This window comes from Scyliorhinus torazame, chromosome 6 (assembly GCF_047496885.1).
Source record: "Scyliorhinus torazame isolate Kashiwa2021f chromosome 6, sScyTor2.1, whole genome shotgun sequence".
Taxonomy (NCBI): Eukaryota; Metazoa; Chordata; class Chondrichthyes; order Carcharhiniformes; family Scyliorhinidae; genus Scyliorhinus; species Scyliorhinus torazame.
This window is the reverse complement of record NC_092712.1, coordinates 181,985,381-182,011,243: the sequence shown is the minus strand read 5'-3', so window position 1 is coordinate 182,011,243 and position 25,863 is coordinate 181,985,381. Positions and strand designations below refer to the sequence as shown.

Here is a 25,863-nt window from a genome sequence, read left to right as displayed (position 1 = left end):
TAATGGCATCAAGGGTATGGGAAGTAAATGGGAATATGGCATTGAGATAGAGGGTCAACAATGATAATATTGAATGGTGGAGCAGACTGAAAGAGTCAAATGGCATACTCCTATTCCTAGTTCCAATGTTTCATTCACTGATGCATTAAAGACGAAAAGGGTACTGATGATCTGAGAAAAATGACGTTTCTGTAGGCATTTCAGGAAATGAAGAAGAGATGTTTTCCCGATGATATTTCAGGAATGGTGTTCTCTTTCTGTAAGCAGTGATAAAATTGCCTAATTTTTCTCTGCGCTAAACAGTTCTACCTTGGACAATGGGAATTTTAGGATATGAAGGTAAGACAACACCATTGTCTACAATGGGATCAATCTCTAAGATGACATGAAGATAAATTCCAAGAAAATGAACATCCTGTAGACAAAATATTCTGTAGATGAGTTTTCCATACAGGATTCCAAAGCTATTGAAGTTCTGAAGATTCCGCCTCAGTGGCTACTCCAGTGGGAAGGGGATTTTTAGCTGGGACTGAAATACAGTCATCAGTTGACTTTCACCCTTGGAAATAGGTGTTACCAACTCTCTGGCAGTGTGATCTTCTATGGATTCAAGCCTGGAATCCAGTAGTTTTTTCTCCCTGGAAATCCCTTCATGGTTCCCCAGCTATTCACAAGATATTGCATTGGTAGGTTCAGTGGAACAAAGATCTGAATTTTGTTTAGCTGCGAGAAACACAGCTGACTACTCATAAAGTGCGTCTAGAGATTCAAATAAGGTATCTCCAGGACCTCATTCTCCAGCGGATCACTCTCAGCTACAATGGCCTTTTCCTCACTATTGTCTTCAAGAAACGGCCAACTCAGGTCCTAAAGGTCTTCTTGCAGATGGCCGCTGGCTGCAGTAAGTGCCTTCTGTATCCGCCACCTCTGGCCTAGCTTGGTAAAGAACTGAGAGATCCACAACCTTAATATCTGCCCAGGGTCCAGTGGATGGGGTCACAGTGATGTAAAGGAATTCACTGAAAATTGAATGAATCTCTTTAGCTACTGTCAGTTGAAAATCCATTGGTTCAACATAAACCTTGGTCGTCAATGGGATTTACCATTGAATCCGCCCCATCCCGCCAGGAAGCCCACGGTATGGATGCGCTATTGGCCGGACCGGAATATCCCGCAAATATGAACAGCCAGAAGATCTCACCTTATATGTCCTGGACAACATCCATTCCTTAACTAATACCAGTAAAACAGATGAACCAAGTAATTTATCACAGTGCTGTGTGGAATCTTGCACTACATAAATTGGCCATGTCATTTGTCTACATAATGACAATAATTAGACTGCAGGGTTAATTTTAAAGATTTTTGGGGAATTGATGCCTTATAAATCTACTTTTTTTCTTTCACTGAAGGTCCAGATCACAAAAAAATGCTCTAATCTGGACTGTTAATTTGTTCTTCTTTCACAGAATGTGAAGGACGATGGACAACACGTGTGGAGACTAAAGCACTTTAACAAACCTGCTTACTGCAATCTCTGTTTGAACATGCTGATTGGTTTTGGCAAGCAGGGCCTCTGCTGTTCCTGTGAGTATTATGATAATGTGGAAAATAAACTGTCAAGCCCAATTCAAATGTGCCGTTCTACCACATCTTTTACTTCTGGTTTCTTCCGGGTGCTCTGGTTTCCTCCCACAGTCCAAAGATGTTCAGGTTGGGTGGATTGGTCATGCTAAACTGTCCCTTAGTGTCCAGAGATGTGCAGGTTAGGTGGGGTTACAGGGATCGGGGGTGGGGTGAGGTCTAGGTAGGGTGCTCTTTCGAATAGGCCGAATGGCGTCCTTCTGCTCTGTAGGAATTCTATGGATTCTATGGATAAGTCCATGATTCAAATATACAAGCTGAATTATATATCTTAGATATGTCCCTTCCTGTCTTAAAAGCAATCTAATGTATTTTTAATCCTTAATGGACGTAATAAGATAAAACTGTACTTCTTGCTGTGTCCTATAATTCCAGGGTGATATTACCCTTAAATAACTATCCTGAACAGCACTGAGTAAACCGCCCTTGGTTTTAAAGTAGAGGAACTCAATGCTATTTACTTGAAGATTCAACTGATTTTTAGGAATGTACAAAACATTGGGCGCGATTCTCCGAAATAGAGACAAAGTCCCGACGCCGGAGTGAAAACCGAAGTGTTTCACTCTGGCGTCGGAACCCACTCCCAGCCCCCTATTCTCCCGCCCCCCGGGGGGCTAGGAGCGGCGTCGCGTATTTTACGCACGCTGGGCCTTAGCGCCGCGACAAAGTGGCGCCGCATCAATGATGCAGCCGGCGACGCATAAATGACGCCGCCCCGCAAGAAGATGGTGGATGGATCTTGCGGAGTGGCGGAGGAAAGGAGGTCCTCTTATCGAGAGGCCGGCCCGCCGATTGGTGGGCACCGATCGCACGCCAGACCCCATCGGAGGCCCCCTGGTGCAGGAACCCCCCCCCCCACAGACTGCCCCCCCCCGCGTTCCCGCACAGTTCCCACCGGCAGCGACCAGGTGTGGACGGTGCCAGCGGGAACCTGTCGTGTTGGGGCGGCCGCTCGGCCCATCCGGGCCGGAGAATCGCCGCTCGCCGTTTGCAAACTAGCATCAAATAGGTGCACTTTCTATTGAACACTAAATCAGGGTGAAACTATTTATTTCAACAAACCCAAATGAAGAGAATATTTGTTTTTCTCAGGCATTAGCAATCCAGGAGTAACACCATGGGATTCCATTGCATATAATGTCATGTGAGTAGGATGGTAATTGGAGAGAAATGCCGATTTCCATTGTTTTCATGAGAAATTAAATCCTCTGAAGTAAACAGAGTTTCAAATTAAGTCCTCTGAAATGACAATTTAATGAGTGAATGACAAATTAAAATACCAACCATTCCCATTCAAGCAAAAAAGTGTTTGATCATAGATTCTATTTGTAGCATACTTTTTGCCTAGTTTATTTGTCAGTGGATTTACAGCTCACCCAGTCACTCTGACAAACAAAAATACCAACCATTTCTATTCAAGCTAAATATAGATAGGCCATTTGAATCAAACAATTTGAATTAGGTGTAGACTATATTATGTCAGATTAAAAGCACAGACTGTACTGAGTAAAATAACATCCTGCAACAATTCATTTTTCAGACAATTTTCTATTTGGTCACACCATATGTAGCAAAATTATTTTGAAGAGAATTCAAATTACCTGAATTGGATAAAATTTCCGATTTCTTTCAGATGTATTTAATTTGGCTCAATGGAGTTAGATTCTGAACCCAAATATAGCTCATAGCGTACAAGACAATTCTGATCACTTAGATTTTCAGTACTTCTAAATAATGGTCAAAGTATAGTGGATTATTTTGCTATTTCTGTTCTGTCCATTTGCCATACTGTGTTGTTCCTGGGTGAGATTTGATGATACAGAAAAAAACTGAATATGTCCAATAGTCCTTTTCTTCAATTTTGAATCATTTAACTCGATGTTCATTGAGGGGTTTCTGATTTGGATGGCTGGAAGGTAGAATCTTTTCAAACAAATGTTCTCAACAATCTTTCTTCTAAGGCCATGCCCCTCACCCCTTCATTTTATAAATATTAGACTGTAATGCAATATCATTTTTTTTTCTGTGTAAGTTACTTATAAGTTACTGTATAAGTTCCCGTATCAGCCTCCCCGAACAGGCGCCGGAATGTGGCGACTAGGGGCTTTTCACAGCAACTTAATTTGAAGCCTATAATTTGAAGACTATAAGCGATTTTCATTTCATTTCATTTCATTTCATTATAGAATTAAACACAATTTTGATTTAATACCGTGATGTGACAAGAAGACTGATCACATAATCTCCAGCACTATGCTGAGAAAGGTTAAGATAAGAAGTAAGATAACAAGCGTAATGTGTTCTCCCAAATATTGTCCATATTTCCCTTTAGGCTTTGCAAACGTCCATGTTTCTTGTTGTAAGTGGCCATCCCAGATGGCTCCAATCTGTCCTCTTGATCCGAAACACGAAGCGTGATTGATCACACGACTGAATCTTCTTCTGTTTTCTGGGGTGCCGGGCACCCTTAATCAAGGACAGGTTCTATCCTAATCTGTCCTATGGATTGGAACATTTGCCTAAGTTTTAATACATCACATATCTACAAAAAATTCTCAGGGGGAACTATCATATTCAATCATACATTTTAACTTCTTCACAAACAGGGGAACCTCTAACTGTCCTTATCTAAACTACACTTATGCTGCTAGCTAATAACCAAAAGAACGTATATTACAGTACAAAATAAACGATAGCAGCATCACATTTCTACTTAACTCTTATGCCATTTACAGAGAAAGTAATTTGCCTTAAAAAAATCGCGGAATTTATTAGGCAGAAAAGGGTTCAGAAAGAGTGGGTGGAATTCACCACCCCCCACGCCGGGGTGCTGCGCGAGTCCTGCCATGCCGCCCTGACACCCGCATGCGATTCTCCCAACTGCCCCCCAAAAAGCGCCGCGAGAATCACACCTGGCCGCTCGGAGAATCGCCGCTCGCCGTTTGCAAAAGGCGAGCGCCGAATCTCCGGCCCGTATGGGCCGAGCGGCCGCCTCAACACGACAGGTTCCCACCGGTGCCGTCCACACCTGGTCGCTGCAGGCGGGAACTGCGTGGGAACACTGGGGATGCGGCCTGTTGGGGGGGGGGTGTTCCTGCACCGGGGGGGCCCTCCGATGGGGTCTGGTCCACAATCGGTGCCCACCGATCAGCGGGCCGGTCTCTCTAAAGGGGGACCTCCTTTCCTGCGCCACCCTGCAAGATCCATCCACCATCTTCTTGCGGAGCGGCCTTGGGGAGGACGGCAATTGTGCATGCACGGGTGATGTCATTGACGTGATGCCGGCCGCGTCACTGACGCGGCGCCTCTTTTTACGCGGCGCCAAGGCCCAGCGCTTGTAAAATACGCGATGCCGCTCCTAGCCCCCCCCCCCCGGGGGCGGGAGAATACGGGGCTGGGAGCGGGCTCCAACGCCGGAGTGAAACACTCCGGTTTTCACTCCGGCGTCGGGAATTTGTCTGAATTTTGGAGAATTGCGCCCAGTGTGGCGTCTGCTGAAGTCCAAAAACAGGGCTCTGAGTGTGTATACTGGGGAGCGGGAGGCTCTCCTTCGCTAGTTCCGAAGTCTCAGTGTCTGGACGACATTGCAAAGTATTGCTATAATCAATAGGGCATCTACCGTGTAAGAAAGGGAATACCACTTTATGATATTATCGCACCATGTGGGGGAATCAATGGCTGTTTCTATGTGTGATGTAGTGTCCAGGCTGGGGGTATCGTGTTGGGTGGTCATGTTTAGAGCCTGTGTGGTGGAGGATGTAGGGGCTGATAACACACGCGACTGTAGTGATCCAAACGACGATCATGATGCAGGTCATCAGGTCCATCTTCATCTTGTCTTTGTCTTCCTCTGTTTCCTGGTATATTTGTATCTTCCTGGGGGTACAAGCATAATATCTGTTCTTATCTTGTTGTTTAAATCTCGTTTGACTGTCTGTTTCTCCTTAACATCAATTTCCCATTTAGAATTGTCACCATATGTGACTCACTCATTTTTTTTTAAACCAACCATTTGGGAGACAAGACATCCGAGAAAGAAGTTCTGTCACAGTGCGAGCACTCTCGCAGCTTGTGGTCAATGCGCTGAGAGGGCGGACAATTTCTCCGTCCAGTGTTGAGGTAGTTTTTTTTCGAGCAGCAAATTTGTTTCAACCAAGTGTTTGAACATGTAAATAGCAGGTGGGGGTTAGCAACCGAAGGATCACCGGAATGCAAACAAAAACTGTGGCAAAGTGCATTCTTTAAACCACACGATGAAAAGAACAGTAAAAGAGTTTCGAAAAGAACTTTCCGAATGGGGTACGTATGAGCTGCAGCAGGGCAAGAATGTGTGGAATCCCCGGGTAGGGCGATGACCAGTGCCGTTGCTCCACTACCCTTGAGTTTGGCTGACCAAACACATAGGGGGTCCTCAGGCAGGGCGGGGATCAGTGCCGTTACTCCGCTGCCTGGGTGACCTTACAAGAACGGAAACAATTTGAATATATATGGACTTCCGACAAACTTGTCCCTTCAACTACCATGTGGCGTCAAAGGGTAGTTATGACTGCATCAAGAGATTTGGAATGAGATCGACACACAAAGTCGTACACGAGACAAACATTCAACATTTAAAACAAACAAACAAAAAAGGCTCCATCAGAGAATAGGACACCGTAAATCTCAATCAGTTCCTTTCTCTCATCATCTGGACACCTCAGGGTTCCATTCCGAAAAGGGTCGTAAAGGGGTTAGCATGGTGGGAGTCAGACTCTGAGTCGTCACCATCTCCCGGTTGCCAAACTCGTGACTGGAGTTTCTGCGCCAATGCGGCGTGTGCCGATGTGGGATCCATCTTGTTGTTTCTTATCAGTCGATAAGAGTTATCGCGGTGCCATTGTTTCTTATCCTGTAGGGCGGTAGAGGCAAGGTGGGGGTTGCTATCGTCGGGCGGTGGGTCGGGTTCCGGTAGTGGCAAGTAAATGGTCTCTGAGGGGCCAAACATGTTGTGGTCGGTGTCACAGGGGCTGTAGTGACTGGGGCCTGGTCTGTTTTGCCATTGGTCGGGGATTTTAAGTACTTCCGTAATGCTTTTGCTGTCGCTATCGCTGTCGCTAGCGGCCGAATCAAGTGTGAGGCGGAAACTCGTCTCTGGGGGCTGTGTCAAAGTCGTGTCTGAGGACGTGCTGTCCTGGCTGGGGGAGGGTTGGATTCGATTGCCAGTGGGCGGGTCGGCGTTGTCTGCTATTGCCAGTGAAATGTGGTGTGAGTGGTTGCACTGAATTCCATAAACCTTAAGTTGGTTTATATGAAACCATCCTGACTTTCCGTTTGTATATGTAATCTTATAAACTGAGGGCCTTACTTTGTCAGAAATTGAGTAGGGTCCTGCAAATTTTGGGGAGAGAAATGAGCTCGGATTGTACAGGGAGATCATGACTCCCTGCACGGAGCAGCACGGTAACATTGTGGATAGCACAATTGCTTCACAGCTCCAGGGTCTCAGGTTCGATTCCGGCTTGGGTCACTGTCTGTGCGTGGGTTTCCTCCGGGTGCTCCGGTTTCCTCCCACAGTCCAAAGATGTGCAGGTTAGGTGGATTGGCCATGGTAAATTGCCCTTAGTGTCCAAAATTGCCCTTAGTGTTGGGTAGGGTTTCTGGGTTATGGGGATAGGGTGGAGGTATTGACCTTGGGTAGGGTGCTCTTTCCACGAGCCGGTACAGACTCGATGGGCCGAATGACCTCCTTCTGCACTGTAATTTCTATGACTTGCTGTCCGACTGTATACTCTACCGGGTGTATTGTTTTATCAAAGCAGGCCTTACTCTGCTTTTTCCTAGCGCCTAGTCAAACAGCTGCAGCGAGCTGTGCTGCTTTAATGTTCTCCGTTATGTTTTGGACCGCTTTTTCGTGGGTAAGGGCGATGACTGTGGGGCTGGCCAAACCAAGTCCAAATAAATACTCGGTACCCTTCAAGGGTCGTCCAATCTTGAGGGTGTGGGGGGTGTATCCTGTCGAACTCAACACCGTGTTTCTAATAAACATCAATGCAAATGGGAGAACTGTGTCCCAAGTCGTGTTGCACCATCTTCCGAAGTGTTGCCCTCAGGGTCCGGTTCATGCATTCCACAATGCCACTGGATTGTGGGTGATAAGCAATGTGAAACTTTTGTTTAATTCCGAAAATTGTTTTTCATTACTCTTCCTGTGAAGTGCGAACCTTGGTCCGACTCAATACTACGGGGGAGTCCCCATCCAGTAAATATATGCTGGGTTAGAATTTTTGCTGTCGCTTTAGCCGTGTTTGTCCTGGAAGGAAATGCTTCCACCCATTTGGTGAAGGTGTCAATTACGACCAACACATATTTAAATCCATTTCTGCAGGGGGGAAGGGGACCAATGTAATCTAATTGTAAGTTCGTCCATGGGCCATTAACAGGGCGGGTGTGTCTTAGCTGACCTTTCTTTGTGTGGCTGTCTGGGTTGTTCGGGGAGCAAATTAAACAATTTTCAATGTAGTGGGTTACATCAGTTTTTAAATCAGGCCACCAGCAGAGAGGTCTGAGGTGGGTAAGGGTGGATTCTATCCCTTGGTGTCCATGGCCGTCATGGAATTGACAAATAATCTGGTTCCTGTCCTGTGTGGGGACCACATAAATACCATCCTTTAATATGATTCCGTCGTGTACCGTTAAAGTGTCTTTGAACCTATCATAGGGAGCTGGGAAGTTTCCTTTTAAAATTGCCTTAAGCGTGTCGTCTTCCTTTTATGCCTGTGCCAAATCTTGAATATTGGTCTGTGAGACCTGGACTGCGTGTACTGGGGCACTCTCGGGGGGTTGCCAAAAGTGACCTTGTCTTGAGCCTGCTTTTGCTAGAGCGTCTGTTTTTACGTTACCAGGTGGGGAGAAACGATGATGGCTTCTAACCTTTATGATGCCATATTTACAATCTTTAGCTTCCTTGAGAATGTGTTTTAGTAATGACGCTGAGGGTAGGGGTTTACCGTCGGCGGATACAAATCCTCTAAATTCCCACAGGGGCAGGAATTCTGTCAGGCTGTTGCAAACATATAAGCTGTCCGAATATATGTCTGCTGGGGTCAGGAACAAATCTGGGTACTGCACAATGTATGCAATGGCTGATAACTCATCTGTCTGCGAACCAAAATGTCCAGGCAATTGTAACACTATCTCGTCTAATGCACGTCCCTGCGCGTCTTCTACATATGTGCCACACCCTGTGATCCTTTTTCCATTTAGAATTGTGGAGGAGCCATCGACATACATTTTTAGTGAATTATCTGTGGGCTGGGTTCTCTGTGGTCTGATGCCTGTTTTCTTTGGTAACGGTTTCGGAATAAATGGTCCTGTGTTGTGCTTGGCTGCAATGATCTCACACTCATGTGGGGTTCCTGCATATTGTAAATTATCGGCCAGAAACGTGTGCGTCTTTGTCCTCTTCACTGTAATATCGCGTCCTTGGAGGAGTAGGGCCCAGCGCGCTGCTCTAATTTGGCTTACTGAACCGTCTTTTAGCCTATCGTCTAACAATAGCTGTGTCGGGGTGTGCTCGGTCAAAATGGTTACGGGGTTGAGTCCTGTTATGTAAGCGAAGTACTGAACAGCCCAAAAAACTGCGAGTAGTGCCTTTCGCAGGCAGAAAATCCTAGCTCTACCGGATCTAAAACTCGTGAGGCATAGGCTACGGGTCCTAAACGATCGTGCCTTTCCTGGAGAAGTATGGCCGAAAGGGTTCGGTCAGTGGTCACTACCTCTATTTCGTGTGGGTCTGATGCCTGCAAAGCGGGAGCTGTACTTAGGGTGCGTTTCAATGCATCTACGGCATGCGTGTGTTGTGGAAGCCATTTCCATGTGGCCTGTTTCTTAAGGAGCTCGGAAAGTGGGGCTGCCTTTGTGGCAAAACCATCTATATGGTTCCTGCAGTAACCAACCAGTCCTAAAAATGACCAGAGTGCTGTAACATTATGGGGCAAGGGCAATTTAAGAATTGAATCGATACGCTTTTGCTCTATCTCACACTTACCATGCGTTATGACTGTACCTAAATACTTGGAGAATTTGGGCTTTTTTGGGGTTGATTTTACATCCAATTTCTTTTAGGAGACCTAATAGTTCAGAGAGAAGCGAAATGCGCTCTTCCTTGGTGTCAGTCTGTAGGAGCAAGTTGTCCACATGCTGAAAGAGCGTTCGAGTCGGGAAAATTTTGATAATCCATTAGTCAATTGTCTGTGAAAAATGGAGGGGGAGTTGTGGAAACCTTGTGGAAGGCATGACCACGTGTATTGCTGTCGCTGGAAGTTGAACGCAAATTTGTACTGGCACTTTTTATCCAATGGAATGGACCAAAACCCATTGCTAATGTCCAGAATCATGAAAATCTTTGACTGTAGTCCCTGCTTTAACACGGTCTCGGGACTCATGGCAACGGTGGGGGCTGCTCACGGAGTTACTTTGTTTAATTTTCTATAATCGATGGTCAGTCTCCATGAACCATCTGGTTTTCTTACTGGCCAAATCGGGGCATTGTTTGTTGAGGCTACGGGCCGAATTACATCTTGATTCAGTAAACTTTGAATTACTTTTGCTATTTATCCCTCGGCTTGCTGTGGAAAACCGTATTGTTTCTGGGGCTTAGGATCGGGACCTGTAATGGTGACTATTCCTGGAGTTTTACCGCAATCGTGCTTGTGCTGGGCAAAAGATGCTTTGTGTCTCTTCATGACTTCCCTAATTGTTTTGTCTGTGGTAATGGTTTGTGGATCAAACCAGTAATCTCCCACTGATCTAATCCTGTGTTCGTAGTCTCCTACTGTGAGCGTGGCTCTAGCCATTTTCCATACACACTTATTCACGGGGTCAAAAGAAAGGTTGTGTGAGCTCATGAAACCTATCCCCAAGACGTGCTCTGCTGTCTGGGGTAAATCTACCAAAACGACTGAGTGCTTGGTTCGAATGTTACCGATCTGGATATCCACAGGGGCTGTAATATGTCCCTGCCGGAATTTGGCTATAAGTTTCTGCTCGGCGACAACGCAGAATCGCCAAGCAGAAACTTATAGCCAAGTTCCGCACACATGAGTGCGGCCTCAACCGGGACCTGGGATTCATGTCACATTACATTCATCCCCCACCATCTGGCCTGCGAAATCCTACCAACTGTCCTGGCTTGATACAATTCACACCTCTTTAACCTGGGGTTACCCCATCTCTGGATCTGTAAAGATTTAATCACCTGCTAATGCTCGCATTCCTAGCATTGTTTGGCATCTTTGAATTTGTCTATATATGTGTTTCTGGATCAGACCTCTTCATTCACCTGAGGAAGGAGCAGCGCTCTGAAAGCTAGTGACATCGAAACAAACCTGTTGGACTTTAACCTGGTGTTGTAAGACTTCGTACTGTTTTTATGTAGGGATTGTTCCCAAGCTCTAGATCGTCTCTTCAGAATCCACACTTCATTGTGTGCTGGGTCTGAGGGGCCATAATTGGCACATGCTTTTTGTCCTGCCTCTGTGGCTTGGGAGTCTAGAATACGGGTCCATTTGGCCTTATTGTCTGCAGTTAAATGGGCGCGGGCTAAATCTCCAAATACTGCTGTGAAGTGTATCCAGAGGCGTCCAGCAAACGCTGTTGGATGCTCGCCTTCCTTCTGCCTACATCGGTTGAGTCCTACTACGGGAGCTCCTCTATTATAGCCAATTGCATCTTAGATGCATCCTGGAGGCTACCTCCTCCTACATTTCGTGGGTCGGGAAGGGCTGAACTAACAGACGGGTCAAGGCTCATTACCATGAGTTTCACTTCTTCTTGCTCGTCCAGACCGTACATGACTGTCTGTTGTCTAAGTCGCTCAAAGAAATGGTGTGGGTCTGATGTGGGGTGAAAGGTTTCTATTTTATCACGGGCATCCCTTAACTGGGTGATGGTTAGTGGGGTGGTGTACACAAAATCGGGATGGTCTTCTGTCGGTACTCTGCGCTGCGTGGTGACTGGATTCATATAATTGGGTGCTGCCTGTGCAGTCGGTGGTGCGGGTGCTTTCCTTTTCGGGGCCTGGGGGGCTCTATTCTGAATTTCCATTTCGTTTACATATCGATGGGCTGTTTCATTAAGTTCCTGCCAATCGGGGCCATCTTCCTGATATAAATTTGGTCCAAAGGTATCTCTGAACCCATTCTGAACTGAGAGCACTGATTGCAATCTTGCAATTCGCTGCCTGCATTTGGCATGGTCTACCGAACCCTGCCTTTGTTCCGTCATGGAACTGTGGAGTGCGCGTAGGGCTGCCTTTAAGTCCTCACATTGCCTTTTCAATTGTTGTACTCAGTGTTCTGTTTCATCTCTTACCGAGACCGCGCGTTGCGTGTCTTGGTAGGCCTTATCATACTGTGGCTGAAAGCTACTTAGGTGAGCGAGACAGGATTGGTATGCCCGTTTGACATCAGCCATATCCTTGTCCTTCGCCGCTTGCTGCTCTCGGAGTTCCTCGTTTACTTTTTCGCATTCGCTAACGTTTCCCTCATTCCTCTTCTCTTTCTCTTCAAGCTGACTGCGGAGCGTCCTCATGACCTCCTCTGTGCCTCGCAATTGTGTCAAACAGGACACGATTGCCATCGGCTTACGAACTCTACCTAAATTCTTTTTATGGATCCCAGTCAGGTTATCCCACCAAGTTTGTCCTATACTACCAGGACCTGTCTCTTCATTTGCACAAAACTCAGACCATAGGGACCATCCTTTTCCCTTTAGGTACTTTCTAATTTCCTCTTCCCATAAGGGACACTGTTCTGCTCTATTGGTTGCTGCGACCTCCGGTTCCTGTGGGTACATAAAGCGTTTCATTGCCTTCATTGCCATCTCTACTGTACTCTGTACCTCTACCGTGAATTCGGGACAGGGGGGAATAAAGCGGTGATGCGAGCATCGGTCCTAAATGGCCTTCCCCAAATCCTGAGACTGTATCCCCTTGCTCTAGACTCCCCCGCCAGAGGAAACAATATTCCTGCATTCAGTCCTGTCCGAATTCTGTACGTTTCAATAAGATTCCCTCTCATTCTCCTAAATTCCAGTGAATATAGGCTCAGTCAACCCAATCTCTCCTCCCATGACAATCTATCAGTAACTGGAAATTAGATGCATTTTTATTTTTCTGTTACCATCAAGGCAGAGGCAAGCTAACGCAGGATATAACCTGAACAGGATCTAAACGCCAGCATTCCACAAACCCACCATAGTGAGGGGGTGAAAGGATGTGCACTCCTTTGGTGACTTTCGGTGCCATTTAGCAGACAAAGGTTTTAAGTCCGCTTTTGGGCGCATTTGACGCGGTGTACCTCGATGGCTCCAGCACCGAAAATCACACCGCTATTCAATGGCACTTTGCTATTTTTTTGGCCTTGGGGATTTTCCCTCACCGAGGCCACACTCAGAGAAATTTCCTGCTGGCGAGCTGATCTTGCCAGCAGGAACAATTGCTCGCAGGTCGGGAATCTATTTCGAACGCCAGCCCCGATCTTTCCCCAACCCCTCTTTCACGTCCCCCCTCCCCCGCTTTGTTGATCCCACCACCTTCACCCCCAACCTTCTCAAGGCCCCTAGAACTCCCCTCAGCCCCATCCAGTTGGCTGTGTCCATTTGTAGTTGAGTTAATTGTTGATATATTGGCATCAGAAGCGTACATGACGCTGATCTAAAAATCACATGACTAAAAGAGATCTGTGAGGACAAGTTCCAACCCTGTCTAGAGATCCAAATAGAGTTTTGAATATCTGTTGTCAAATAAAGACAGTAAGAAGTCTTACAATACCAGGTTAAAGTCCAACAGGTTTGTTTTGAATCACTAGCTTTTGGAGCACTGCTCCTTCCTCAGGTGAACCTGAGGAAGGAGCAGTGCTCCGAAAGCTAGTGATTCAAAACAAACCTGTTGGACTTTAACCTGGTATTGTAAGACTTCTTACTGTGCTCACCCCAGTCCAACACCGGCATCTCCACATCACGTCAAATACAGAGTATTGGTTTTGAGAAACTGAAGACTTGAGCAACATACTTTGTCAGAATAGTCAATGCCCCAAACCTCCATCTGGACCCAACCATGATAGTGATGGGCTGCTTCAATCTCAAAGGTGTAACATTTTAAACTTTGGAAAGCATTTGTATTCCTCTTTTTAAATCATCCCCCAAGCATGCTGTTTAACTTTATACAACTGAGGGCAGCACGGCCCTCACGGCGCCGAGGTCCCAGGTTCGATCCCGGCTCTGGGTCACTGTCCGTGTGGAGTTTGCACATTCCCCCCGTGTTTGCGTGGGTTTCGCCCCCACAACCCTAAAGATGTGCAGGGTAGGTGGATTGGCCACACTAAATTGCCCCTTAATTGGAAAACATGTATTGGGAACTCTAAATGTATAGAAAAATAAAGTTTATACAACTGGACTGGGATGGCAGGATGGCACAGTGGTTAGCATTGCTGCCTCACAGTTCCAGGGTCTCAGGTTCAATTATACTGCCTGTGTGGAGTTTGCACTTTCTCCTCGTGTGTGCGTGGGTTTCCTCCGGGTGCTCCAGTTTGCTCCCACAGTCCAAAGATGTGCAGGTTAGGTGGATTGGCCATGCTAAATTGGTCCTTAGTTTCCAAAAAGGTTAGGTGGGGTAACTGGGTTACGGGTATGTGGTGGAGGGGTAGGGTGCTCTTTCCAAGGGCCGGTGCAGACCTGATGGGCTGAATGGCCTCCTTCTGCACTGTAAATTCTATGGATCTATAAGTTCTATGACTGACCCAGACAACTACTAGATGCTGGCCTCCTCTGGGAATATGGGAAAAGTTTCAGGAGATGGGCTTTTAATAAATGCACAAGGATGGTAATTGTCCTCATAATATGTGCGGGCCTGTTCTGAAGCCGAAACTCTCCCACAAACTCATGAAAATCAACAAAGGGCAGAAACAGTCTGGCTGTGAATATTGCAGCCATTTTCTTTTTAACTTTATCAATCTTGGTTCTAGCCAAAGGCCTTGGAAGGAATGAAACACCAGCTCACCAGGATTCCAAGGTTCAATTATGGCGAGAGATTACATAAACTAGAATATTAAGGAGTCATTCTGATTGAGATTTTACATATTTTGAAAGAAATTGATGAAGTAGACAGAAACTTTTTCGGCTAGCTTGAGTGTAAGACAAGAGATCATAACCTTAAAATCAGGGCCAGACAATTCATGAGAAAAGCTAGAAACGCTCTCTCACCCAAAATGTGATGGGAGGTGGAACATTGTCCCACATAAGAACAAAGAACAAAGAAAGGTACAGCACAGGAACAGGCCATTCGGCCCTCCAAGCCCGTGCCGACCATGCTGCCCGACTAAATTACAATCTTCTACACTTCCTGGGTCCGCATCTCTCTATTCCCATCCTATTCATGTATTTGTCAAGATGCCCCTTAAATGTCCCTATCGGCCCTGCTTCCACCACCTCCTCCGGCAGCGAGTTCCAGGCACCCACTACCCTCTGTGTAAAAATACTAGCGTCGTCCATCTACTCTAAACCTTGCCCCTCTCACCTTAAACTTATGCCCCCTAGTAATTGACCCCTCTACCCTGGGGAAAAGCCTCTGACTATCCACTCTGTCTACGCCCCTCATAATTTTGTAGACCTCTATCAGATCGCCCCTCAACCTCCATCGTTCCAGTGAGAACAAACCGAGTTTATTCAACCGCTCCTCATAGCTAATGTCCTCCATACCAGGCAACAGTCTGGTAAATCTCTTCTGCACCCTCTCTAAAGCCTCCACATCCTTCTGGTAGTATGGCGACCAGAATTGAACACTATACACCAAGTGCGGCCTAACTAAGGTTCTATACAGCTGCAACATGACTTGCCAATTCTTATACTCAATGCCCCGGCCCATGAAGGCAAGCATGCCGTATGCCTTCTTGACTACCTTCTCCACCTGTGTTGCCCCTTTCAGTGACCTGTGGACCTGTACACCTGAATCTCTCTGACTTTCAATACTCTTGAGGGTTCTACCATTCACTGTATATTCTCTACCTGCATTAGACCTTCCAAAATGCATTACCTCACATTTGTCCGGATTAAACTCCATTTGCCATCTCTCCGCCCAAGTCTCCAAACAATCTAAATCCTGCTGTATCCTCTGACAGTCCTCATCGCTATCCGCAATTCCACCAACCTTTGTGTTGTCTGCAAACTTACTAATCAGACCAGTTACATTTTCCTCCAAATCATTTATATATACGACAAACAGCAAAGGTCCCAGCACTGATCCCTGCGCAACACCACTAGTTACAGCCCTCCAATTAGAAAAGCATCCTTCCATTGCTACTCTCTGCCTTCTATGACCTAGCCAGTTCTGTATCCACCTTGCCAGCTCACCCCTGATCCCGTGTGACTTCACCTTTTGTACTAGTCTACCATGAGGGATCTTGTCAAAGGCCTTACTGAAGTCCATATAGACAACATCTACTGCCCTATCTGCATCAATCATCTTTGTGGCCTCTTCGAAAAACTCTATCAAGTTAGTGAGACACGACCTCCCCTTCACAAAACCATGCTGCCTCTCACTAATACGTCCATTTGCTTCCAAATGGGAGTAGATCCTGTCTCGAAGAATTCTCTCCAGTAATTTCCCTACCACTGACATAAGGCTCACTGGCCTGTAGTTCCCTGGGTTATCCTTACTACCCTTCTTAAACAAAGGAACAACATTGGCTATTCTCCAGTCCTCTGGGACATCACCTGAAGACAGTGAGGATCCAAAGATTTCTCTCAAGGCCTCAGCAATTTTCTCTCTAGCCTCCTTCAGTATTCTGGGGTAGATCCCATCAGACCCTGGGGACTTATCTACCTTAATATTTTCAAGCCGCCCAACACCTCGTCTTTTTGGATCTCAATGTGACCCAGGCTATCTGCACACCCTTATCCAGACTCAGCATCCACCAATTCCTTCTCTTTGGTGAATACTGATGCAAAGTATTCATTTAGTACCTTTCCCATTTCCTCTGGCTCCACACATAGATTCCCTTGCCTCCCCTTCAGTGGGCCAACCCTTTCCCTGGCTACCCTCTTGCTTTTTGTGTACGTGTGAAAAGCCTTGGGATTTTCCTTAACCCTATTTACCAATCACTTTTCGTGACCCCTTCTAGCTCTCCTGACTCCTTGCTTAAGTTCCTTCCTACTTTCCTTATATTCCACACAGGCTTCATCTGTTCCCAGCCTTTTAGCCCTGCCAAATGCCTTTTTTTTCTTTTTGACGAGGCCAACAATATCTCTCGTTATCCAAGGTTCCCGAAAATTGCCGTATTTATCCTTCTTCCTCACAGGAACATGTCGGTCCTGAATTCCTTTCAACTGACACTTGAAAGCCTCCCACATGTCAGATGTTGATTTACCCTCAAACATCCGCCCCCAATCTAGGTTCTTCAGTTCCCGCCGAATATTGTTCTAATTAGCCTTCCCCCAATTTAGCCTCGGACCACTCTTATCCTTGTCCACCAGCACTTTAAAACTTACTGAATTGTGGTCACTGTTCCCGAAATGCTCCCCTACTGAAACATCTACCACCTGGCCGGGCTCATTCCCCAATACCAGGTCCAGTACAGCCTCATCCCTAGTTGGACTGTCTCCATATTGTTTTAAGAAGCCCTCCTGGATGCCCCTTACAAATTCTGCCCCGTCTCAGCCCCTGACACTAAGTGAGTCCCAGTCAATATTGGGGAGGTTGAAGTCTCCCATCACCACAACCCTGTTGTTTTTACTCTTTTCCAAAATCTGTCTACCTATCTGCTTCTCTATCTCCCGCTGGCTGCTGGAAGGCCTGTAGTAAGCCCCCAACATTGTGACTTCACCCTTCTTATTCCTGATCTGTACCCAAAAAGCCTCACTGCCCTCTGAGGTGTCCTCCCGTAGTACAGCTGTGATATTCTTCCTAACCAGTAGCTCAACCCGCCACCCCTTTTACATCCCCCTCTATCCTGCCTGAAACATCTAAATCCTGGAACGTTGAGCTGCCAATCCTGCCCTTCCCTCAACCAGGTCTCTGTAATGGCAACAACATCATAGTTTCAAGTACTAATCCAAGCTCTAAGTTCATCTGCCTTACCCGTAATACATCTTGCATTAAAACATATGCACTTCAGGCCACCAGACCCGCTGTGTTCAGCAACTTCTCCCTGTCTGCCCTGCCTCAGAGCCATGCTGGCCCTATTCCCTAGTTCTCCCTCAATGCTCTCACCTTCTGACCTATTGCTCCTGTGTCCACCCCCCTGCCATACTAGTTTAAACCCTCCCGTGTGACACTAGCAAACCTCGCGGCCAGGATCTTTATGCCTCTCCAGTTTTGATGCAACCCGTCCTAATGCAGGTCACACCTGCCCCGGAAGAGCTCCCAGTGGTCCAGATAACGGAAACCCTCCCTCCTACACCAGCTGTTTAGCCACGTGTTTAGCTGCTCTATCTTCCTATTTCTAGCCCCACTGGCACATGGCACAGGGAGTAATCCCGAGATTACAACCCTAGAGGTCCTGTCTTTTAACTTTCTGCCTAGCTCCCTGAATTCCTGCTGCAGGACCTCATGCCCCTTCCTGCCTATGTCGTTAGTACCAATATGTACAACGACCTCTGCCTGTTTGCCCTCTCCCTTCAGGATGCCCGCTACCTGTTCGGAGACATCCTGGACCCTGGCACCAGGGAGGCAACATACCATCCTGGAGTCTCTTTCACATCAACAGAAGTGACTATCTGTGCCCCTGACTATAGAGTCCCCTACGACTATTGCTCTTCTGCGCTTTGACCCTCCCTTCTGAACATCAGAGCGAGCCGTGATGCCACTGCTCTGGCTGCTGCTGTTTTCCCCTGATAGGCTATTCCCCCCGACAGTATCCGGGGTATACCTGTTTAAGAGGGGGACAACCACAGGGGATTCCTGCACTGACTGCCTACCCTTTCTGGTGGTCACCCATTTCTCTGCCTGCACCTTGGGTGTGACCACATTTATATAACTGCTATCTATGACGCTTTCCGCCACTTGCATGCTCCTAAGTGCATCCAACTGCTGCCCCAACCGAACCATGCGGTCATGCACATAAAGCCTCAATTAATTATTTCACTAGATATTTGCTGGCAAAAGACATTGGGAATATGGAATCAAGATGGGAGACTGGAGTTAGGATGCAGATCAGTCATGGTTAATGTTCCCCCTAATGTTATCCATCCATGTGTGGAATGAATTTAGTTATGAGCACCAATATCAAAATCATGATATGTACCACCAGTAGAATTTTACTGCACGTAATATATACTTTCAAATAAGTTACCATAGGTACGCAAGCAACGGCATGAAAACCACCATTGACAAGTAATACGCGAGTACACAAAATTACTGAATTCAAACTTAAATCTATCAATGCAGCATTTGAACGCTCAACCTTGAGGTTTTAAGTTCAGTACAATAACCAATACACTATTGTATATGAAAGAAGCATTTGTTTCTCCACCCGTGCCTTCCCTGAAGTTCAGCGGGCCCATGGACTGGCGAGCATGCATGCAGGGATCACCCGGTGGACAGTGGGATGTGACACCAGGACAGGAGACAAACTGTGTCAAACCCGAGATCATCACACTGCGGGACATTATCATCCTCCATCCTATGGACCGGACCCGCTAATACTGCCAACCCAGGGCCAACACCTGTGGTGAAGCTGATAAGAAGCTTGGAGGGGGATGGTGCTGGTGTGGAGGTGATGGAGTACAAGTATGGGGTGCAGGGGAGAGGTTGGGTGGCCATGGGGTTGGGCGGGTGTATTTGGGGGTGGGGGGGGGGCTGGGCTGCCAATGGCCAGGCCGCCTAGAGGTGATTAGATTCTTTCATTTGCGATGGCCCAGGCCCACACGCTGTACACTCGCCTGTGCCTGCCTAGGCCTCATGTGCTGCGCATCCTGGCCACCTTCCACATCCTCCTCTTCAGACGAGGCATGGCATTCCACCACCTCTGCCACAATCTAGTTGCCCCTCTGCAGCACGGTGTTATGGAGGATGCAGCAGGCTATCACAATGTGGGAGATTCTCCTCGGGCTATACTGGAGACTCCCACCGGAGAGGTCCAGCCATCTGAACTGCACCTTCAGGATGCCGATTCACCATTCGATGATGCTAGTTGCTGCATGGGCATTGTTGTAGTGGTTCTCCATGTCGATCTGGGGCCTCCAGATAGGCACCTTAGCTACAGCCGCAACGGATAGCCCCTGTCACCCAAGACCACCCCTCACCCGAGGGTGTGACTCGAACGTGTCATGGACACTGCCTGGATACTGGGTGCTGACGTGCACGATGTGCAGGTGGTAGTCACACAACTGCACATTCATCGAGTGGAAGCTATTCCAGTTGTTGAATGGCACCCCCTCATGAACCTGTGTTCGGAAGGGGACATGTGTCCCATCGATCAATCGCTTGACCTGGGGCATGTCTACTATGGCGGAGAATCCCACTGCCCGGTCCACATTGAAGCTGACATATTGTGCCCCTCAGGCAAATAGGGCCTCCATGACAGCATGGATGCACCTATGCTTGCACGGGTTATGCCCACCTGTCTGGGGGAAGGTTGGGTGGGAGCAGAGGCGCAGTGGGAAGCCGGGGCCTGGTGAAGGCCAGTGGTCCTGCGGTGTTGGCTAGCTGTTGTGCCACTGGTGGGGCATCCTCCCTGAGGGATACAGTGTGCCAAGGTTGGTGCCAAAGGCCAGGGTGCAAGCATCTGCTGTATGGGGTGAGCACTGCTCCTTCCCTGCTCCCTCTGCAGTGGGGCAGCGCCTTGGATGGGTACACTGAGGTGTGCCAACACCCGGTTGACCACAGGCTGCATTGGACCACACCCATCCTGTTGGTGAGATGGCTGGGCTCTGAGGGTTCCTAGAGAGGTGGCCTTTGGGGGGAACACCCATACGGCCGGAGGTGCGCTGCACATCTATGTGCCGCAGTGGGTGGTGTGCGCAGCCAAATGACTGCCTTGCAGGCTGCAGCAATGGCAATCCCTGCCTCGACAGCCCAATCCTGGGGGGACACCCTGACCGCACGGACCATCTCCTGGTCTTCCCCCACTACTCCATCCGGCTCTGGAAGATGCCCCGCAGCCAGCGGTACAACTGTCAGTCCACCATTGTGTCTTTGGAAACCTTTCTTACCTTCTCTCTTTCCCTCAGCAGACACTGCGCCCGGTCCCCGTTTTTAAATAGCACAAGTGAACCTCGCCGGCATCACTTCTGCCTTGGAGGCGGAGCATCGCCAGAGGCCGGAGACTACCGGGTTGCGTCCGTTAATGATGTCAACGAGTGCTACTGTATGTTCTGCATTCCTATGCCGGAGCAGTGCGTGGCACACATTCACGTCGCTATCAAGGCCTCGGAGCATGGCGCTCCATTGTGTGCGTGGACTTAACCTGATTTTCAGCTAACGTCCAATTCTGCAGATCGCGCTTCCCAATTCCAGCATCACTGGACGGAAAATCCTGCCCAAAGTGTTTTCTTTTGGAGTGGGGTCAAAGTTAAGTCCCCTACTACCTCCCCCCCTCCCCCCCCCCCCCCTCCCCACCCACCCCCCCACCCATGGACATTGCGATCCCCTGCAGGTATGGGCAACACCCCAACCCTTGAGGCGGAAGGGGATGTCTCCAACCTTCCCCAACCCCCGGCACATTACTAAGTGTCCAGGTCACTCCACCTACACCACTCAGGCATGAGGGTGGTCCGGCTCCATCCCCCAATCCATCCTCACCAGCATCAGGCATCAGCACCCGGCCCTTCCCCCACCTAGTGAGCGATGCCCTGCTATGAGATCATTGGGAGCCCCCTTAAGCCCCCCATTTCAGTCTTCCTCCCTCCATCTGCCCCCTTCAGTAGGCACCCTCCTTCATGCGCCCCCTTCAGGCCCCCTTTATGCCCCCCCTTAAAGCGCACCCTTAAAGCAACACCCCCCCCCCCCACCTTCAATCCCACCTCCTTCTAGGTCATGACCCCCCTCAGGCTCTGTCCCTATGCAGTGCCCCTTGCCTTGACAATGCCAACCTGACAGTACCCTGGCACTGACATGGTTCCAGGGTGCAGTGCCAGGGCACTGCTCTGCCCTGTCCCTAACCTCCTGGGTCTCCAACGGCCTCCAACCCCTTCCCTGGTCTGGTCATAGTACTGATTTGCGCTGGTTTACAATGTGCCATCGGGGGCGGTAAATCCTGGAAACCGGGAGACTGCAGCCTCGAATGGGCTGAGCATATTTAAATGAGTTTATGAGACTCATTTAAATATGCGTGTCTGGTTCAAATCCAGCGGGAACATGAACCAGATTGCGTCGGGTGCCAAGGGCTGGGAGCATTGTGCTCTGTTTGATGTTCTGAACACTGTTTAGCGGCTCTCTCGCTATTCCCAGAGAAGAATTGTCCCAGGTGTCCTCGAAGAATTGTCTCCATTCAATCATGATGTTCCTCCAAGTAGGCCTCTTCAGAGTAAGGGCCTCCCAGTCGTTGACTAAGGATCCTTTTCTTTTCAGGTGTTTGAAGGTTTTTGTCTATATTTTGATAGTGTTGTGTTTTTATCTTGCATGAGAAACTACCAGTAGTCCTGATTAAAAACATAATAATAATCTTTATTAGTGCACAAGTAGCATTAACACTGCAATGAAGTTACTGTGAAGATCCCCTAGTCACCACACTCCGACGCCTGTTCTGATACACTGAGGGAGAATTCAGAATGTCCAATTCACCTAACAGCACGTCTTTCGGACTTGTGGGAGGAAACCGGAGCACCCGGAGGAAACCCACGCAGACACAGGGAGAACATGCAGACTCCGCACAGTGAACTAAGCCGGGAATTGAACCCGGGTCCCTTGTGCTGTGAAGCAACAGTGCTAACCATTATGCTACCGTGCCACCCACTGTTTTTGCTGAATTTGACTTGGGGTAGAAAGGTAAAATTGATTTACTGACCTATGCTTTTAAATCTGCAGTCTGCAAGTATACAGTTCATGAGCGTTGTGTGTCCAGAGCACCTCCCTCCTGCATCAACACCTATGTCAAATCAAAAAAGAATGCAACCGTAAGCTGTCCTCTGACTTATCTTTCGTTGTGAGAATTGTATTGAATTTAAATTTCAGACTTGTTGTATTTTCTAAACAATTGATACACATGTCTCCCATAGGTGATGCACCATTTCTGGGTCGAAGGAAATTGTCCAAAGAAATGTGACAAGTGCCACAAAACCATCAAATGTTATCAGGGTCTTACAGGCCTTCACTGTGTATGGTGTCAAATCACTGTAAGTATTGCACTTCCATCTTTTCACAGCTATTAACTATTGGCGGCGAGCATCGCAACAGGGAAGCTTTCTTCTTCAATACAAACAGAAAGTTTTTAAAAACAGAAACAGCAACTTTGGAGAGAGAAACAGAGTTAATGTTTCAAGTCCAATATGACTCTTCTTCAGATCGAGGGTAGTTCTCTCTCCACAGATGCTGCCAGAGCTGCTGAGATTTTCCAGCACATTCAATTTTATTTCAGATTTCCACCATCCGCAAAAGCAAAAGTGTTTTGCTTTTATATAAGCATTCGTCTTAAGTTGTCCTATTTGAATATGAATATACTGCAAAACCTCATTGTGCCAGCGCATTCTATAATGTCTATCATTAACATCATTTTCTTGTTCTGATTTTGAAATTAATTTCCAGTCATTTAACTACTTCAGTTCTGTAGTGATAACATTGATAGCTTTGTGTTAGTTGAAATTTAGCTCTTTGATACTGCTAACAAATGTGTTAACCCATAATTAAAAATGTGTTCATTATTTCAACTATTTTAAAATAGTGGACAGAGGAGCATTATGTATTTTTGATCGATTTGGTACCAATTGCAGAATGGTCAGCACGGTAGCCTGGTGGTTAGCACAGTTGCTTCACAGCTCCAGGATCCCAGGTTTGATTCCCGGCTGGGTCACTGTCTGTGCAGAGTCTGCTCGTTCTCCTTGTGTGTGCGTGGGTTTCCTCCGGGTGCTCCGGTTTCCTCCCAGAGTCCAAAGATGTGCGGGCTAGGTAGATTGGCCATGCAAAATTGCCCTTAGTGTCCAAAAAAGGTTAAGTGGGGGTTACTGGGTTACGGGGGTAGGGTAGATATATGGGCTTGAGTAGGGTGCTCAATGTAAGGGCCGGTGCAGACTCGATGGGCCGAATGGCCTCCTTCTGCACTGTAAATTCTAATGTTTTCAACTTGCTATCAGTGTTAATTTCAAAAAACGCTAATTTTAACTACTGATAATATAATGCTGTAGTCTCATTCAACTGAAAATAATGAAATATTGTAAGGTTGGAGAATGGTACTGTAATTTAATGTGCTTCAGTTATCAACAAGCAAATCCAAGCATAGGTAAAATAAAAACAGAAAACGCTGGAAACATACAACAGGTCAGGCAGCATCTATGGAGAAAGAAACAGCGATGCTGGACGGAATCTTCCATTTTCACTGTCTTGCGCACTGGTTGGAAAAGCGGTGAGACAATCATGCCGACTCCTTTGTGAAAGGCCACCTCATCTTCTGCCCATCAGGTAATTAGGAGGACAGCGACAGGTTTTCCACCTGACTGAGGACCCCAGGATGCAATGGGCTGCCTGCATAGAGCTGGCAGCCAATCAGAGTCAGCAAGTGTAGCGTATTGGTTGTCAGCTGCCACCTTCTACTCCATGCCTATGCCCTTGAACACGTGCGCATTCCCACCCAGAACTACCTTCTGGTTGAGGTGGGAAGGCATCAGGTATCGGTCCTGACACCATCCTGTCTAATTTTCAGGCCCTCCCAGCTCCACTCATGCCTCTTACGGGGCAGAAGGTTCTGCCTAAAATTTCAGATTGATAACATTTATCATAATTGGATATAATGTGCTGAAATATCTGACTGAACTCATTTTAACAAAAAGTAGAGGCAAGTGCAGGTAGTGATTCAAAGACAGACATTTCACACCAAGGTGTCTAATGTTCTAAATGCAACAGAAAAATAACAGTAGCATCCCACTGTGTGAAACAAACACTAATCTCACAACACATTACCTGATGTGACAAAGGTTTTCTTTCACACAAGTTATCATAACAGGGAGAAAATAATGTCATATAAATAAGAGATCAGAACAAAGCTCTTCAGCTCCACACATGCAGCTAAGAATGGTGGTAGACAGTCAGGCCAGTTTAGAGGAGAGGAAAGGTATTAGGAACATACTCATCCCAACTATGGTGAATCCCAGCATTTGTGTTCAAGACACAGAACTCTCAAATATTTGCAAAACCTTTAGCCAAAGCTGCAAAATGGATAAACTTTCAATATTCTTCTAAATTCCCCGCTAACCAATTTAATTCCCTACTCATAATATGAGGAAGTGATTACCACACTCAATACAACAATGGTTTTCAGCCATGACAACATCCTAGATACAGTTCCAAAGATCTGCACACATATTGTCAGTTCCTTCACCAGTTTTTTTTCCAGTGCAGCAACTAATTGTGACATTACGCAAAATTAACCAGATACGTCCTATTAACAAAAAATCAGGTTAAATCTAGCCCAGCCAATTCTTAGCTCCCAATCACCACTAAAGTGTTGTAGAAGTATTCAATTGTGCTATCAAGTAAAACACAATTATAGTAAGCTCGCTGATGCTCGGTTCAGGTTCTCTGAGAACATCTTGGTTATTCGTTTCATCACAGCGTTTATCCAGAAGAGGACGCAGGTTCTGAATGTCAGAGGGGAGGTGAGATGAACAACCCACAACATGAGTGCAGGATTCCTGGAAGAATGGCTGAACTGAGGTCATAGGGCCAATGTGGTTGGTGTCACAATAATGGCTATTGGTTGTGGTGACTGTAGGTCGACAGTTTCAGCCCCAGCACACTGCTGTAGGAATTATGCCCTTGGTTCAGTTTTCATCAAAGACCTTCCTTTGTTCACAAGAAGATAGAATTTACATCTATACACCTGTCATAGCTCAGGGATCCCAAAGTAATTAATTGCCAATTAAGTATTTTTTTGTCTAGTCACTTTGATAATGGAGGTAAATATGGCAACCAACCTGTGCACAACACGATACCACAATCAGCAGTGGGAAAAATGGCCAACTAATCTGTGTTGGCTGAGGGAAAAATGTTGGCCAGAGCCCATGGGGAACCCCTGCTCTGCTATGAATTTGCTATTG

The 25,863-nt window shown here is 47.1% G+C and overlaps 1 protein-coding gene across 3 annotated transcripts in view; it reads left to right on the top strand.

Annotated features, from left to right (window-relative positions):
• The window catches only part of dgkb (diacylglycerol kinase, beta), a 1,346,936-nt gene that overhangs the window by 508,139 nt on the left and 812,934 nt on the right, over window positions 1-25,863 (top strand). For all 3 annotated transcript variants that reach the window (XM_072509150.1, XM_072509148.1, XM_072509149.1), the window contains 3 exons: window positions 1,470-1,587; window positions 22,643-22,731; window positions 22,834-22,950. In XM_072509150.1, coding sequence (XP_072365251.1) covers window positions 1,470-1,587; window positions 22,643-22,731; window positions 22,834-22,950 — 324 coding nt within the window. The remainder of the gene's footprint in view (window positions 1-1,469; window positions 1,588-22,642; window positions 22,732-22,833; window positions 22,951-25,863) is intronic.